The sequence below is a fragment of the Solanum pennellii genome, chromosome 5 (genome assembly GCF_001406875.1).
Source record: "Solanum pennellii chromosome 5, SPENNV200".
Classification (NCBI taxonomy): domain Eukaryota; kingdom Viridiplantae; phylum Streptophyta; class Magnoliopsida; order Solanales; family Solanaceae; genus Solanum; species Solanum pennellii.
Window position 1 is genome coordinate 90021 of NC_028641.1, and position 13243 is coordinate 103263.

The 13243-nt window shown below is 32.1% G+C and overlaps 2 protein-coding genes and 1 long non-coding RNA gene across 5 annotated transcripts; all 3 read left to right on the top strand.

The window, feature by feature from the left end:
- The first annotated feature begins 1199 nt into the window (after positions 1 to 1199).
- Positions 1200 to 4950, top strand: LOC107018898 (cysteine-rich receptor-like protein kinase 2). 3 transcript variants are annotated; one of them, XM_027916933.1, is made up of 8 exons: positions 1200 to 1409; positions 2200 to 2981; positions 3075 to 3182; positions 3264 to 3403; positions 3493 to 3703; positions 3782 to 4016; positions 4099 to 4249; positions 4342 to 4524. In XM_027916933.1, exons 2-8 carry the CDS (start codon positions 2216 to 2218, stop codon positions 4375 to 4377), a joined length of 1647 nt encoding a protein of 548 aa, XP_027772734.1. In that variant the 5' UTR covers positions 1200 to 1409; positions 2200 to 2215; the 3' UTR covers positions 4378 to 4524. The 3 variants fall into 3 exon arrangements, with proteins under 3 accessions (XP_027772734.1, XP_015074971.1, XP_015074972.1); XM_015219485.2 differs by having other exon boundaries at positions 1203 to 1409; positions 4347 to 4950; XM_015219486.2 differs by having other exon boundaries at positions 1203 to 1409; positions 2209 to 2981; positions 4347 to 4950.
- Positions 4951 to 7657: 2707 nt separating this feature from the next.
- LOC107020372 (endoglucanase 25-like) lies at positions 7658 to 10564 on the top strand. Its single transcript, XM_015220705.1, has 6 exons — positions 7658 to 8388; positions 8469 to 8779; positions 8860 to 9315; positions 9403 to 9538; positions 9613 to 9785; positions 9895 to 10564. The coding sequence occupies exons 1-6, from the start codon at positions 8016 to 8018 to the stop codon at positions 10294 to 10296; spliced, it is 1851 nt and encodes a 616-aa protein (XP_015076191.1). The 5' UTR covers positions 7658 to 8015; the 3' UTR covers positions 10297 to 10564.
- A 337-nt stretch (positions 10565 to 10901) lies between these two features.
- LOC107019806 lies at positions 10902 to 12715 on the top strand. Its single transcript, XR_001456766.2, has 3 exons — positions 10902 to 10947; positions 11397 to 11483; positions 11575 to 12715. It is a non-coding gene; the product is annotated as an uncharacterized LOC107019806 (long non-coding RNA).
- Positions 12716 to 13243: the final 528 nt, after the last annotated feature.

A 13243-nucleotide genomic window follows, 5' to 3' on the forward strand; every position in this document is an offset into this window, starting at 1 on the left:
GTTGGAGACAAGTAGGTAAAATTAAATGGTGGGACTAAACAGATTAAATGGATGACAACAAAGTGTCAACAATTAATTTTATTATATATAGAATTAAGTATCAGGACACATAAGTCATTATTAATTGTAAAAGAAAATGTGAAAGATTAAACATCACATTTTTCGAATTTTAAGAAAACCATAGGATACACTAGATGAAAATTGACAAGTAGTTATCTTTGCAATTAACCTACCAATATAATAATAGTCCAATAAAAGAACCCATAAACATAAACAAATTGCAATTTACCATGATTATTTTTGTGTTTATAGGATTAAATTATTGTAGACCATGGAATTAAACATATAATCTGTTCATTTTTAAGAAAATAATTTAGCTTGTTGTGTCAGAAATAATTAGGAGTGACAAAATAACTATTAGAGCTTGAAATACAATAATAGGAGTGCAACTCTTTTTTTTAAAAAAAATTGTTATGTATATAAATTAAATTACAACATTAGTTTTTGCTTCTATATTTAATAATTTTATAAGTTAATATTTATGTGTAGTTAATTTTCATAATTCCATTCGACAATTTTGATCAGAAAAACTCAGAAGTCAAATTTTATTTAAATTAATTGATAATAATTTTTTAAAGATCGTCATGGATATAAATTGTTTCATATAATACTAGTATTAATAATCAAAGCAACTATCCTTCTAAAAAAAATTAGTAACTTGAAACAGAAGGCAAATAGCTACATAAAATAAGTTAAATTTGTTTATAATTGTGTAAAATATAATTTATATTTTTAACGTATAAAATTAAGTTTTTAATTAAAAAAAGATGCTTGATATTCATATATTTAACCCAGACGTCAAATGCGATCCCCCAACCCCTCGTGTTTCTATTACTATATATATATGTGCTTCCTTCGTTACATTTCACATAATATTATTTCATTTGGTATAATATTCATGTAAAAAAAATTTAAATTTATAGTCAAAGATATTCTTTAAATATTTCTAAATAATTTTATTAAAAATAAAAAAGAAAAATTTAAAATTAAATTATTTTTAAATATAAATATATAATATTTTTTTTAACGGACTAAAAAAATCGAAATAGTAAGATTTGATTACTAATCAATCATAAAATGGATTCCGATATCTCGCTCAAAAGAAGCGCGTTATTTCAAAGAGTCTTCCATTAGCTCCTCATATTTAATTTAAATTGAGAAATATCCATCCACTTCTTCTCCTTAAAACTCATTTCTCATTTAATATTCCTCATCCAATTATACATTCAGTTATTTATACTCCTTTTTTTTTCTCTGTATTTGTCACTGTCCTCTGTTCTTTATCAGAGCTCATAGCATCTGCAATATAATTTTCTACAGTCAACAAATCGATTTTTCGCCAACGAAAGGTAAGATTATTGAGTTTTAACTTGTTTTTTGCTTTCACTTTTTTCTGTTATGTGTTTTTCCTAGAGGAATTGCTCAAATTGAGAATTCTCTGTATTCAGTTCAGCTATGAGGATTTAGTAATTTTTTTGATGCAATTACTATATCTTAATTTCTTCTAATATTATTAAGATGAATTTTTGAAGGTGAGGAGTAAAGTTGTGAAAATTGGTCAATTGGGGGCAGTTTAGTCTTTTTAAGTATTATTGTTATTAAGTATATTATCTGGCTTGAGCCAAGCTGTGATTGAGTTGGGGTCTTACTTTTTACGTATGAAAATCAATGTTAGTTGGTTTTTTGGTATAATCATCAATGTTGACCTTTTTTCTGTTTCTAGATGTAACACAATTCTCAACTCTCCCCTATTTTATACTACTATATACTTTTCAAATTGATAAGTTTAACTTTATAGTTATATACTCATCAAAATAAAAATAAAAAAACAATTTTAGATTATTTATTTAACTAATATGAGTTTGTTAACTAAAATGATATGTCAGCTCTATTACAAAGTCAAACAATTCCTAATATTTTTTTACATTTTCAGTGTGTACAAATCTAATCTTAGTCTAATATAGGATGCTGCAGCATTCAACCATGAACATTTCTGGTTCCCATTTTTGACTTTGTTGACAACATTTTGGTTATGAAAATGAAGCTACCTCATTATTTCTTCATATTATACAATAGTTCAATAATGCTTTTGAATGTAGCGATTTGATGTTCTTATATTTGATTGATTTCACTTGTTAGATCTTGCAGTTGCGCGATGGAGAAAACAGTGACATTAGTTGCATTTAGGCTATGTGTCTTTCTGTCGATTTTACTTGTACCAAATGTATCAGAGGCAGAACCAAGATCTCAGACGGTCCAGATCATATGTAGTACGCAACCAGAGCATAATACAACAGCTTTTGTCCCGAATTTTGTTGCCACAATGGAAACAATAAGTGATCAAATGAGAACTCAAGGCTATGGAATTGCACTCACCGGGAGTGGACCGGATGCTAACTATGGAATAGCACAATGTTATGGTGATCTTTCTTTACTTGACTGTGTCCTATGCTATGCTGAAGCTCGAACTGTCCTTCCTCAATGTTTTCCTTTCAATGGAGGTCGAATTTACCTAGATGGATGCTTTATGCGAGCTGAGAATTACACGTTTGATCACCAGTATTTAGGACCTGAAGACACACATGTTTGTGGAAATAGAACCAGAAAGAATTCTCTGTTCCAACAAACAGCTAGGCGGGCTGTTCAGCAGGCAGTAGCTAATGCACCAAAAAATAATGGCTATGCCCGTGCTGAATTGGCAGTGCCTGGGGCAACGAACGAGACAGCTTATGTCCTAGTTGATTGCTGGAGAACACTGAGTGCTAACTCGTGCCGAGCTTGTTTGCAAAATGCATCTGCCTCAATGATGGGGTGCTTACCATGGTCAGAAGGACGAGCGTTGTACACTGGATGCTTCCTGAGGTACTCAGATGTTAATTTTCTTAATGCTATTGCTACCAGTGAAGACTCATCACCAAATGGTATTCTTTACTTTGTCTTCTTCCTTTTTCCTTTAAGTCAATTACCGAAACTGTTATCTAAACCATGTAGCTGATATATTGACGGATTTTCAGTGGTAGTGATTGTAATTGCTGTTGTTAGTGCTGTGGTCGTCTTCGTACTGGGAGCTATCATCGCCTTTTATATGTGGAAGAACAAACAAATAGAGAAGAAGAGAAAAGGTAAAACACTTTGGTGATATTTCAGCTAAGGCTTTAGCTTTGAATGTCTCTTAAAGCAACTAAGGAGTTTGAGATTTTCAGGTTCCAATGATGTGGAGAAGTTAGTGAAGACCCTTAACGACAGCAGCCTGAACTTCAAGTACTCAACTCTTGAGAAAGCCACTGCATCTTTTGATGAGGCGAACAAGCTCGGGCAAGGTGGATTTGGCACAGTTTATAAGGTACGTAGTGAGCTGAAAATGCTTAGCTCGTTAACCAACTTTTATGTTTTCAGTGTATGTAAGTCTATAATAAAATTATTATATTGTAGGGAGTTCTACAAGACGGGAGAGAGATAGCCGTCAAAAGGCTGTTCTTCAACAACAAACACAGAGCTGCAGATTTTTACAACGAAGTCAATATTATTAGCAGTGTTGAGCACAAAAATCTAGTAAGGTTATTAGGATGCAGCTGTTCTGGACCTGAAAGCCTTCTTGTATATGAGTTCCTCCCGAACCAGAGTCTTGATCGTTTTATCTTTGGTATGTCGAAGACTTTGTGACTTTTTACACACTCGATTCTTACTGGCATGAATTCACCTTGTATGTTGAAATTGGCAGACTCTACCAAAGGCAAAACATTGAACTGGGAGAAAAGATTTGACATCATTATAGGGACTGCAGAAGGTTTGGTGTACCTCCACGAAAACAATAGAACGAGGATTATTCATAGAGATATAAAAGCCAGCAATATCCTGTTGGATTCGAGGCTCAGAGCGAAAATTGCTGATTTTGGGTTGGCCAGGTCTTTCCAAGAAGACAAGAGTCACATAAGCACTGCAATTGCTGGGACTTTGTTAGTGATTCTTTCTTTACTTTCACCATTTATGTTTGTAATTAGTCATTAGTGTAATTAGTTAAAATCTCATAACGTGCAGAGGTTATATGGCACCAGAATACTTAGCTCACGGCCAATTAACTGAGAAGGCAGATGTTTACAGCTTTGGTGTTCTTCTATTGGAGATTGTTACCGGAAGGCAGAATAACAGAAGCAAAAACACAGAATACTGTGACAGTTTAATTTCCATTGTAAGTTATGAACCAATTTGATACAATTGCAGCAGACAAGAAGAATGATTTTGGTCAGTCATTGATTTAACTATTTTTGTGGATGAAACAAGGACAGACGTGGCAGCATTTTCAGCATGCAAGAGTAGAGGAACTGTTTGATCCAAATCTAATGGTGCACAACTATCACACAAGCAATGTAAAAAAGGAGGTTGTAAGAGTGGTACATGTAGGACTTTTGTGCACACAAGAGGTTGCGGGATTAAGACCGTCTATGTCTAAGGCATTGCAGATGCTAGTGAAGAAAGAAGAAGAGTTACCTGCACCAACTAATCCTCCGTTTGTAGATGAGAATAGTATGGAGCTTTTGGATACCCATGATCATTCAGCTTCAATTGCAAACATTTCTCACAGCTCATTCTACCCCAGATGATGCCTCAAACTGAGACATGGATGTTCTTTGTGCTTGCACAGCAATTTATCGTTGTTAAGTAGATACACAGTATTATATCATTGTTGGACATAATAATACTATCGGCCGTATATAGTTTATGTTGATCATGAGAATGGTTCAGTGTAAAAAGAAAGATGGCTTGGTCATTCATTCATTGATGTTTAATTTGTATTTTTCTGTTATACAAAAGGTGGATGTGATGCAAAGGAGAAAATTTATCTTCTTATTCCTCTGCCAGCCAAGTTCAATGCAGAGATCATTCAGATAATTATACTACTTGGATACTGATAAGTAGAATTCCCTACTTGTCTATCAACTTTCAAATATAAAGCAAGACGTTGTTAAAATGAGAGGTAAGGTTTAATTATTCAATGCTAATTTTAATACCGTGTTGTTCATTTTTCAAAATTTTATTATTTTCTTAAAATATGATTAAAATCTAAAATCTTCTTATTTTGAGGGCTGTTTTCTTACGCATTTCAACTTCAAACTAATTAAATTACCGAACAACATTATCTTAACTTTGAATATTGATGATTTAAACTTATTTTTGTAACTAAAAGTAACATGAAATATTATACAACTAAAAATGATAAATGTTTTTACTATCTTTGATTGTTTGGGTTACGATTGGTTAATTGAAAATGTTTTCAAAACTAAAATCAATAAGATCTTATCTAAGATATAACTATTTGTTGTGTTATGTAACGTATAATAATTTTTAAATGTCTTTGTGTCTTTAAGAATTATTATAACACATATCATAAAGTAAATTTTTAAAAATTAATATATATATTTAAAAAATTATTAAATATAACATAATTTTTTTTTCTTGAGTCGCTCGAGTCCGGCTAACACTATTCATTGAGTTTAGTCCATAATTTTCAAAAATCAAACTTCTATATTCCTAACCACGATCATCGAGAGTAGGGTTTATTCCAAAAATTTTAAAAATTAAATGGAAAAATATATTCAAAAATCTAAACCATTATCACTATACTATTCATATTTACAAGAGAACACTCTAATATATCAAAATCAATATCAATAATTTCATATATTGATTTGATATAAATATCATAAATAAAATTTTTTAAAATATACTTTTTTTCATGTCTACCGTATATATTTGTCAAAGGAACTTAAGATGTCCATTTCCCATCTAAGGTATTGAGGTGATGGCACACCATCTACCTTTCTTTGATAAGACCCTTATGGTTATTAATAATACTAATAGTTAATAATAAAGGAACAATCCTCCATGTGATTAGCTTTAAAAAATCCCATAACCAACCACCATTAGGTGTGGAATATATCATACTAAATATAATTGCATGCATATGAAATGGATTCCTAATGAAGAAAAAATTACTCATATTTGGTTTATTCATCCAATTAATATGATTTTATTATGGTTAAGCGATATATTAAGGTTATAAAGTATATTAATTAATCATAATGAATGTCTATATAAAAGATAAATATTTTAATATCATTATTTACATCATTTTCTTTAATTATTAAAAAGTAAGACATCATTTTCTTTTCTTTTCTTTGTGTCCTCTTTTAGTTTATTTTATTAATAAAAGAGTGCGGTATGTGTTATTCCACGATTTTATATGGTAAAGAAAAGGTAATAACATTAATGATGACGACGGCATTATTAAAATCTATGAGGTATTTATGTTAATTTAATCGTTCAAAAGTTTAAAGTGAAAATGTTAATCAAGGCTCATGAGTGAGGGTATAATTGTATTTTTCGTACACCCCAAACATTGTCCTTTCTAATGTTTCTTTCGCATTTCCCTTTATATTCTTTAGGCTTTGTATTGTATTATATTATTTTAGTAAATATAATAATTTTATTAATAATAATAGGTAACAAACCTCCAAACAAGCTGTTAAGGTAATATATTACATTTTGAAGCAATGAATTATATAGTTCCTGTACTGTCGGTGGAACAAGTTGCACTTAAACTAATAATGGAAAAAAAAAAAAAAACGAGTGTGTCTGCTAGTTCACCTGTAAATTTCCATTTTTGCCCCTCTCCTTACCAATAGTTGGACAGTATATTGTTTGATTAATAAATCTGTTGAAATTATATTAATTTTAAAAATGTGAATTTTAATATATTTTTAGATCATGTGATTAGCAGATATATCATATCATATATTTAGGATGACTCTCTCTAGAAAAGTATATGTTGAGGCCGTCATGGCATCATTTCTTTTATGGTAAATATATCCTATTATTGTTTGGTAAATAGTTGTGCGGGGTGGTTGTTTACAGTAATATTTGTACATAAGATATAAAGGAAATGTGGTTTGGATTGACTAAAATGTGAAGTAAAAACAATAATTTAATCAAAGAGTATAATAAATATGTTGGTGAATCTCTTAGTTAAACATAAGTTTTTTAATTTAATTTAGAACAAGTGATGAAGTCATGATAATACACATTACTCATAGCGGGATCCACTAATGTTGATTTTGAAAAGTATATACTCTGTTATACTGTATTAATCATTTAACAATTAATAGTTATTCAATCGAATTGATTTCAATTTATATAGCTTAATTTAATTAGACGCAAAATGAAATTATAAGAATATTTTTAATATCGTAAATATTATATTTATGTGAGTAATTTTCTTTTTTAAAATTTAGATTTATTTAATATTTGTAAAATAAAAATTACTTTTAAATTTAAAAATGTATCATTCACTAAATAGACAATGTCATTTAATTATCATGTTCTTTGCAAGTATTATATCTGAGCTATTATGTATTTATTTTTTTATCTTAATTATTTTTATCAAAACACTCTAAAGTTTACTAGATCAAGTGTTTGAATACAATTTAAGTTGTCTATAAAATTTTCATCCACGTAACAGCTGAATCATTAATTCACATGAAATTTTATTTCATATAAAAATATCTCATATAAATAAAACATCTATTTTCCTGAAAAATGTATGAAGATTAAAGAAAAATTAATCTAAATTAAACATATGTCAAAATAGTAGTATGATTGGAGTAAGTTTGTAATTTTTTTACAAAGTGAAAGATGATTGTTGTTTGTTAGTGAATGAAGGGAATCTATGTAAATAGATTATGTAAGTAAGGCCAATTTTACGCTCCAATTAAAGTAGGAAGCAAAGAAGCAGGTGAGCGATGTTTGTCTAGTAGCACAATTAAGTGTCGGTGTCGGTGCCTTCAACTCCTTCCAGCTTCCTTATTATTGCCCATTGAATCTATTTCTCTTTCCTCTTCCTTTAATAATTTCTCTCCCTTCACTACTGTACTACGAGCTCAAACAATCATCCACTCAGTATGTACGGGAGGGATCCATGGGGAGGTGCATTAGAAATTAATGCAACAGATTCAGCAACTGATGATGATCGGAGCAGGAACTTGCAGGATTTTGATAAAGCAGCTTTGTCACGAAATTTAGATGAAACGCAGCAAAGTTGGTTATTAGGTCCTACAGAGCAAAAGAAGAAGAAATATGTAGATCTGGGTTGTATTATTGTTAGTAGAAAAGTATTCAAATGGACTCTCGGTTGTATTATTGCAGCTGCACTTATTGCTGGATTTGTTACTCTTATTGTAAAAACTGTACCGAAGCACCGACACCATAATCCTCCACCAGATAACTACACTTTAGCTCTTCGTAAAGCTATCATGTTCTTCAATGCTCAGCGCTGTAAGTTTTTTTTCTCTTTTTTTTCCTCCCAAATAAATGTACATGATTTGTTTTTGATTTTGAATTTGATTTTTTGACAGCTGGGAAACTTCCTAAGCATAATAATGTGTCATGGAGGGGGAGTTCAGCTCTACAGGATGGGAAATCCGATGGTTCCACTACCTTTAAGAATTTGGTTGGGGGTTATTATGATGCAGGAGATGCCATCAAGTTTAATTTCCCTCAATCTTTTGCTTTAACTGTCTTGAGTTGGAGTGTGATTGAGTATCCTGCAAAATATGAAGCTGCTGGAGAGCTCACTCATATCAAGGATGTTATCAAGTGGGGAACTGATTATCTCTTGAAAACATTCAATTCCTCAGCTGATACCATTGATCGACTCGTTTCACAAGTAAATCTCATTCATTTTTTGGCGTTTTCAAATACGAAATCAAGTATCTCATACTAGCATTTGTGCTCTGTTATATATAGGTGGGGATAGGGGATACCTCAGGAGGACCGGATCCCAATGATCACTATTGTTGGGTGCGTCCAGAAGACATTGATTATCCACGGCCTGTAACTGAATGTCACAGTTGCTCGGATCTTGCTGCTGAGATGGCTGCTGCACTGGCTTCTGCTTCCATTGTATTTAAGGACAACAAGGTGTACTCACAAAAGCTTGTCCATGGTGCTAGAACTCTGTTCAAGTTTGCCAGGGAACAACGTGGTAGATACAGTAGCGGAAATGAAGCTTCAATTTTCTACAATTCGACTAGTTATTGGGATGAGTTTGTGTGGGGTGCATCCTGGCTATATTATGCTACAGGAAATACTTCATATCTTCAGCTTGCTACAACTCCTGGTATCGCCAAACACGCTGGTGCTTTCTGGGGAGGTCCTGATTATGGTGTGTTCAGCTGGGATAATAAGCTCTTTGGAGCACAAGTAACAACATATTCCCACCCTTTATTTATACTAAAACATTGCTTGTCATATTGTATTGAACCTATGCTTTTCATTCTTTGTAATTAGGTGCTTCTAAGCCGTTTGAGATTGTTTTTGAGCCCTGGATATCCTTATGAAGAAATTTTGAGTACGTTTCATAACCAGACAAGCATAGTCATGTGCTCATTCTTGCCATTCTTCACTTCATTTAATCGAACGAAAGGTAATCTAGTTAGCATGTAAGATGTTTTTGTGGAGTTTGTGGGAAGCCAAATATAAATCGTTGGGTGTTTGCAGGTGGGCTGATAGAATTAAACCATGGAAGGCCTCAGCCACTTCAGTATGTAGTCAATGCTGCCTTCCTGGCTACCTTGTATAGTGACTACCTTGCAGCAGCCGACACCCCTGGATGGTATTGTGGACCTAATTTCTACTCCACCGATGTCCTACGTGAATTTGCACAGACTCAGGTAAAATGAAATTCCCAATATTTGTGAAAAAATTATTCCAATACTTGATGAATGTTGTTATTAGCGAATGTTAAAACCATTAACTTGGTTGTTCTTCTTTGACATTTAGATTGACTATATCCTTGGCAAGAACCCCAGGAAAATGAGTTATGTTGTTGGCTTTGGCAATCACTATCCAAAACGTGTCCACCATCGAGGTGCATCAGTTCCTAAAAACAAGGTCAAGTATAATTGTAAAGGAGGATGGAAATGGAGGGATTCATCTAAGCCTAATCCCAATATTCTTGTTGGTGCCATGGTTGCTGGACCAGACAAGAATGATGGTTTCCATGATGTTCGTACTAATTACAATTATACGGAGCCAACACTTGCCGGAAATGCTGGATTGGTTGCAGCCCTCGTAGCTCTATCTGGAGATAAAAGTGTTGGAATTGACAAGAACACGATATTCTCTGCAGTACCACCCATGTTCCCTACTCCACCACCTCCGCCAGCTGCTTGGAAACCATAATTTGTTGATCTTATCAACCCCAGTCTTTTGTGTTGTCTATAGATTCATTTTTTCATAATGTGGGGGGATTCTGGCTCAGAGAAGTTTGAAGAAACAGGATATGAGCGCACCGCGAATGTTGAACTCAGCCTGGTCTGGAATCTAGAGGTTGAAGAAGTGTTTGTTATTTGCAATGTATCAATATATACACAGTTTGTATGTCTGTAACAAACCAAACCAATATATTTGTTTTCAATAGATGTGCCACAGTTATGTGATGTTTGATCTAGTTACATTTGTGAACGCATAAGTTTATGTTTTACCATTTTTCTTAAAAAATAAAATGAGAATACAACATAGAGCAGTTATTTACATGTAATATAAAGTTAAACACTTTAATCAATTCCAAGACAAACAAACCTTTATAAAAAAAGAAAATAAAGAATATTGAAATATATGGGTTTGGACCCAACAAGAACAGAATAGAGCGTAACGTTGTCTTGTACCAAAAAATCCCATCAATAAGAACGTTGGAGTTTATCCGTTGGAGAATTGTACTTTCAATTTTCTATCCGTTTTTGCTTCCTCCTCTCTATATAAAGTAGCCAGCCAGCCAGCCAGCCTTCATTCATTCTCTGCTACCTACTTGAAGATTTTGCCATGTCTTTCTTGGTAACGTTACTTTACTTCCATCTCCTCATTTCTGCTTCATATTATTATTGTTGTGGTTCAACTAGTCGTTTTGCTATGTATCTCAACGCATTCTGAGTTTCTTTATTAATTAATTTTAAAGTAGTAGTCATCTCTGTATGAAAATAACATCAATTGCTCTTCGACATGACTTGTTTCATTTTGTTTTTGAATATATCTACTTTATTTCAAATGTTGCTTTTGCCTATTTAATTCCTGCTTTAGTAGTATTTTCTTATGCTCATGAACATTTTTGGTCATATTATTATTGAGATGGTGTGTTTGTTAATATATTGAAATTTGTGATCAATACATACTGGATGAAGTACGTAGTTAGTTGAAAATAACACCAACTCTATTTATTGAAAGATGCATTCTTAGATTCAGAATTTCTATTCATTCTCATAACAGTACCTAAACGTGCTTTGAAGGTTTCTCAGTTGCACTTATAGAAATATATAGTGACAAGGACGGCCCGGCCTTCTTCTAAGCTTTTTCGCTCGATTAGCATCGCTAAGGTATCGAGATCAACCTATGTCTTTCTGATTTCTACCCATATATCTTTCTAATGCATTATTATTGATTATCAGTTCTCTTTCTACTTAACAGGGATTGATTTCTCCTAACATGTGTTGTTTCTTCAAACAATATTTTATAAGTCTATATCCTTAGTTACTTACTCCCATGCTGATAATAATAAAACTCACTCATCACTTTTCGTGGTATGATAAATTGGTTCTTCCTGGGGGATTTAGATCCTACATATTTTTATTCGCAATTTGTTCATGATAGTTTATGTCAACTTAAATTTCAAACTATTTCACAAACCAAAAGAGGAAAAGAGCGACTTTTGTTTCCCCTTTTCATGTAATAATTATTTTACCTTTTTTCTTATAATTTATAAATCATAAACTTAAGTATCGGGGTTAGAAAGACTCAATATATAAACTCGAAAAGGAGTATAAAAAATCATCAGTTTTCTTAATTTAAGATATAGAGCATCATCGAAATATCTTAATTTTCTTTGCATAAAAAAGACGTTGACCAGTAATTTTCATTGAAGTATATATCTATTTGTAGATATGATTTTAAAAATGAAAATTTGTTCAAAAACAAGTACAACTCAGAACTTCGACAGAAATCTAAAACAGGGAGACGAAGTAAAGCAAAACGGATGATATATACAGTCTGTAATAACAATGAAACAACCTTTATTGTCCGACGAAATTGGGAGTTAAATTTATTGAGCTTCTAATGATTTTCGTCGGACGAAAACCTTCACTTATATAAAATGATGATATAAGAAGTTGTGAGAAATTTCAATTCCTTTTCTCATTTTCTTTCTTTTTCTTCAACTTCATTTTTCTTCTTCCATTTTTACAAATAGTGATATCAATCAGCACATCGTATTCAAAATTAAGAAGTTGTTAACACAACTGCATTGGGATGAACTACAAGTGTAAATCAATTACTTTTTTTTGTTCTCCGTTTGATATTTGATAATGATACATTAAATAATTTTGTCTTTAAGAATTGCTATAAAGCACTTAGTGGTAAATGAATAACCTCGATCTAGTAAAATTATCTTAGTGAAGTGTTAATTAGTGTGTAGTTGAAAATTATAAGGAGTCTAATAACACTTAGTGCTAGATGAATTACATCGAATTTAATTTTAGAAACAATTCAGGCGACCTGGTCCTCTTTATGAACAAGGGTTGTTAATTTGACTTCCCCGGCTATGGGTTGGCTTCCACCAAATCTTTTGATTTTTAAATTCTATGTCTTAAACCATCGAAACATACAAGTTTCTATTAGGAAAATTGGAAAAAAACTTGTATTGAGGCGTATTTTGAACTTTAAAATGGTTTTCCGCGGGATGAACTAGATAACATTGTCGAGATCTTAACACACGTTCTTGAAAAAATTTTGGCCATTTCGTTTTGAAAAGTCTAGATTATGAAAATGTCATGAACTATATAGCGTACAAAAAATGCGCGTGTATATTCTGCGAGATGAACTGGATACCGACTATTTATTCATCAAAGCCAAGTCCATTCTTCTGTTTCTGTTAATGGATAATTTCAGACTCCAAATACTGACTATTCATCAAGCCAAGTGGACATTTCATTATTCACCAAGACGCATAACATTACCTCTTTGCACTATACGCATAACCTGATTGTGTGAGTTTAATGGCAAATCTCTAGACTGTTCTGTTCATGTAACTATATCATATTAAGATTTTGTTTTTGTGAACTTTAAACTCAGACATTTCATA

Excerpts from the sequence above, each read along its gene's own strand:
- LOC107018898 (XM_015219485.2), top strand. The coding sequence starts at position 2,216 with ATGGAGAAAACAGTGACATTAGTTGCATTTAGGCTATGTGTCTTTCTG. Across the intron at positions 3,183-3,263 it reads AATAGAGAAGAAGAGAAAAG|GTTCCAATGATGTGGAGAAG; the intron begins GTAAAACACTTT and ends TGAGATTTTCAG. Across the intron at positions 4,250-4,346 it reads GTGACAGTTTAATTTCCATT|ACGTGGCAGCATTTTCAGCA; the intron begins GTAAGTTATGAA and ends AAACAAGGACAG.
- LOC107020372 (XM_015220705.1), top strand. The coding sequence starts at position 8,016 with ATGTACGGGAGGGATCCATGGGGAGGTGCATTAGAAATTAATGCAACA. Across the intron at positions 8,780-8,859 it reads TTGATCGACTCGTTTCACAA|GTGGGGATAGGGGATACCTC; the intron begins GTAAATCTCATT and ends TGTTATATATAG. Across the intron at positions 9,786-9,894 it reads GTGAATTTGCACAGACTCAG|ATTGACTATATCCTTGGCAA; the intron begins GTAAAATGAAAT and ends TTTGACATTTAG.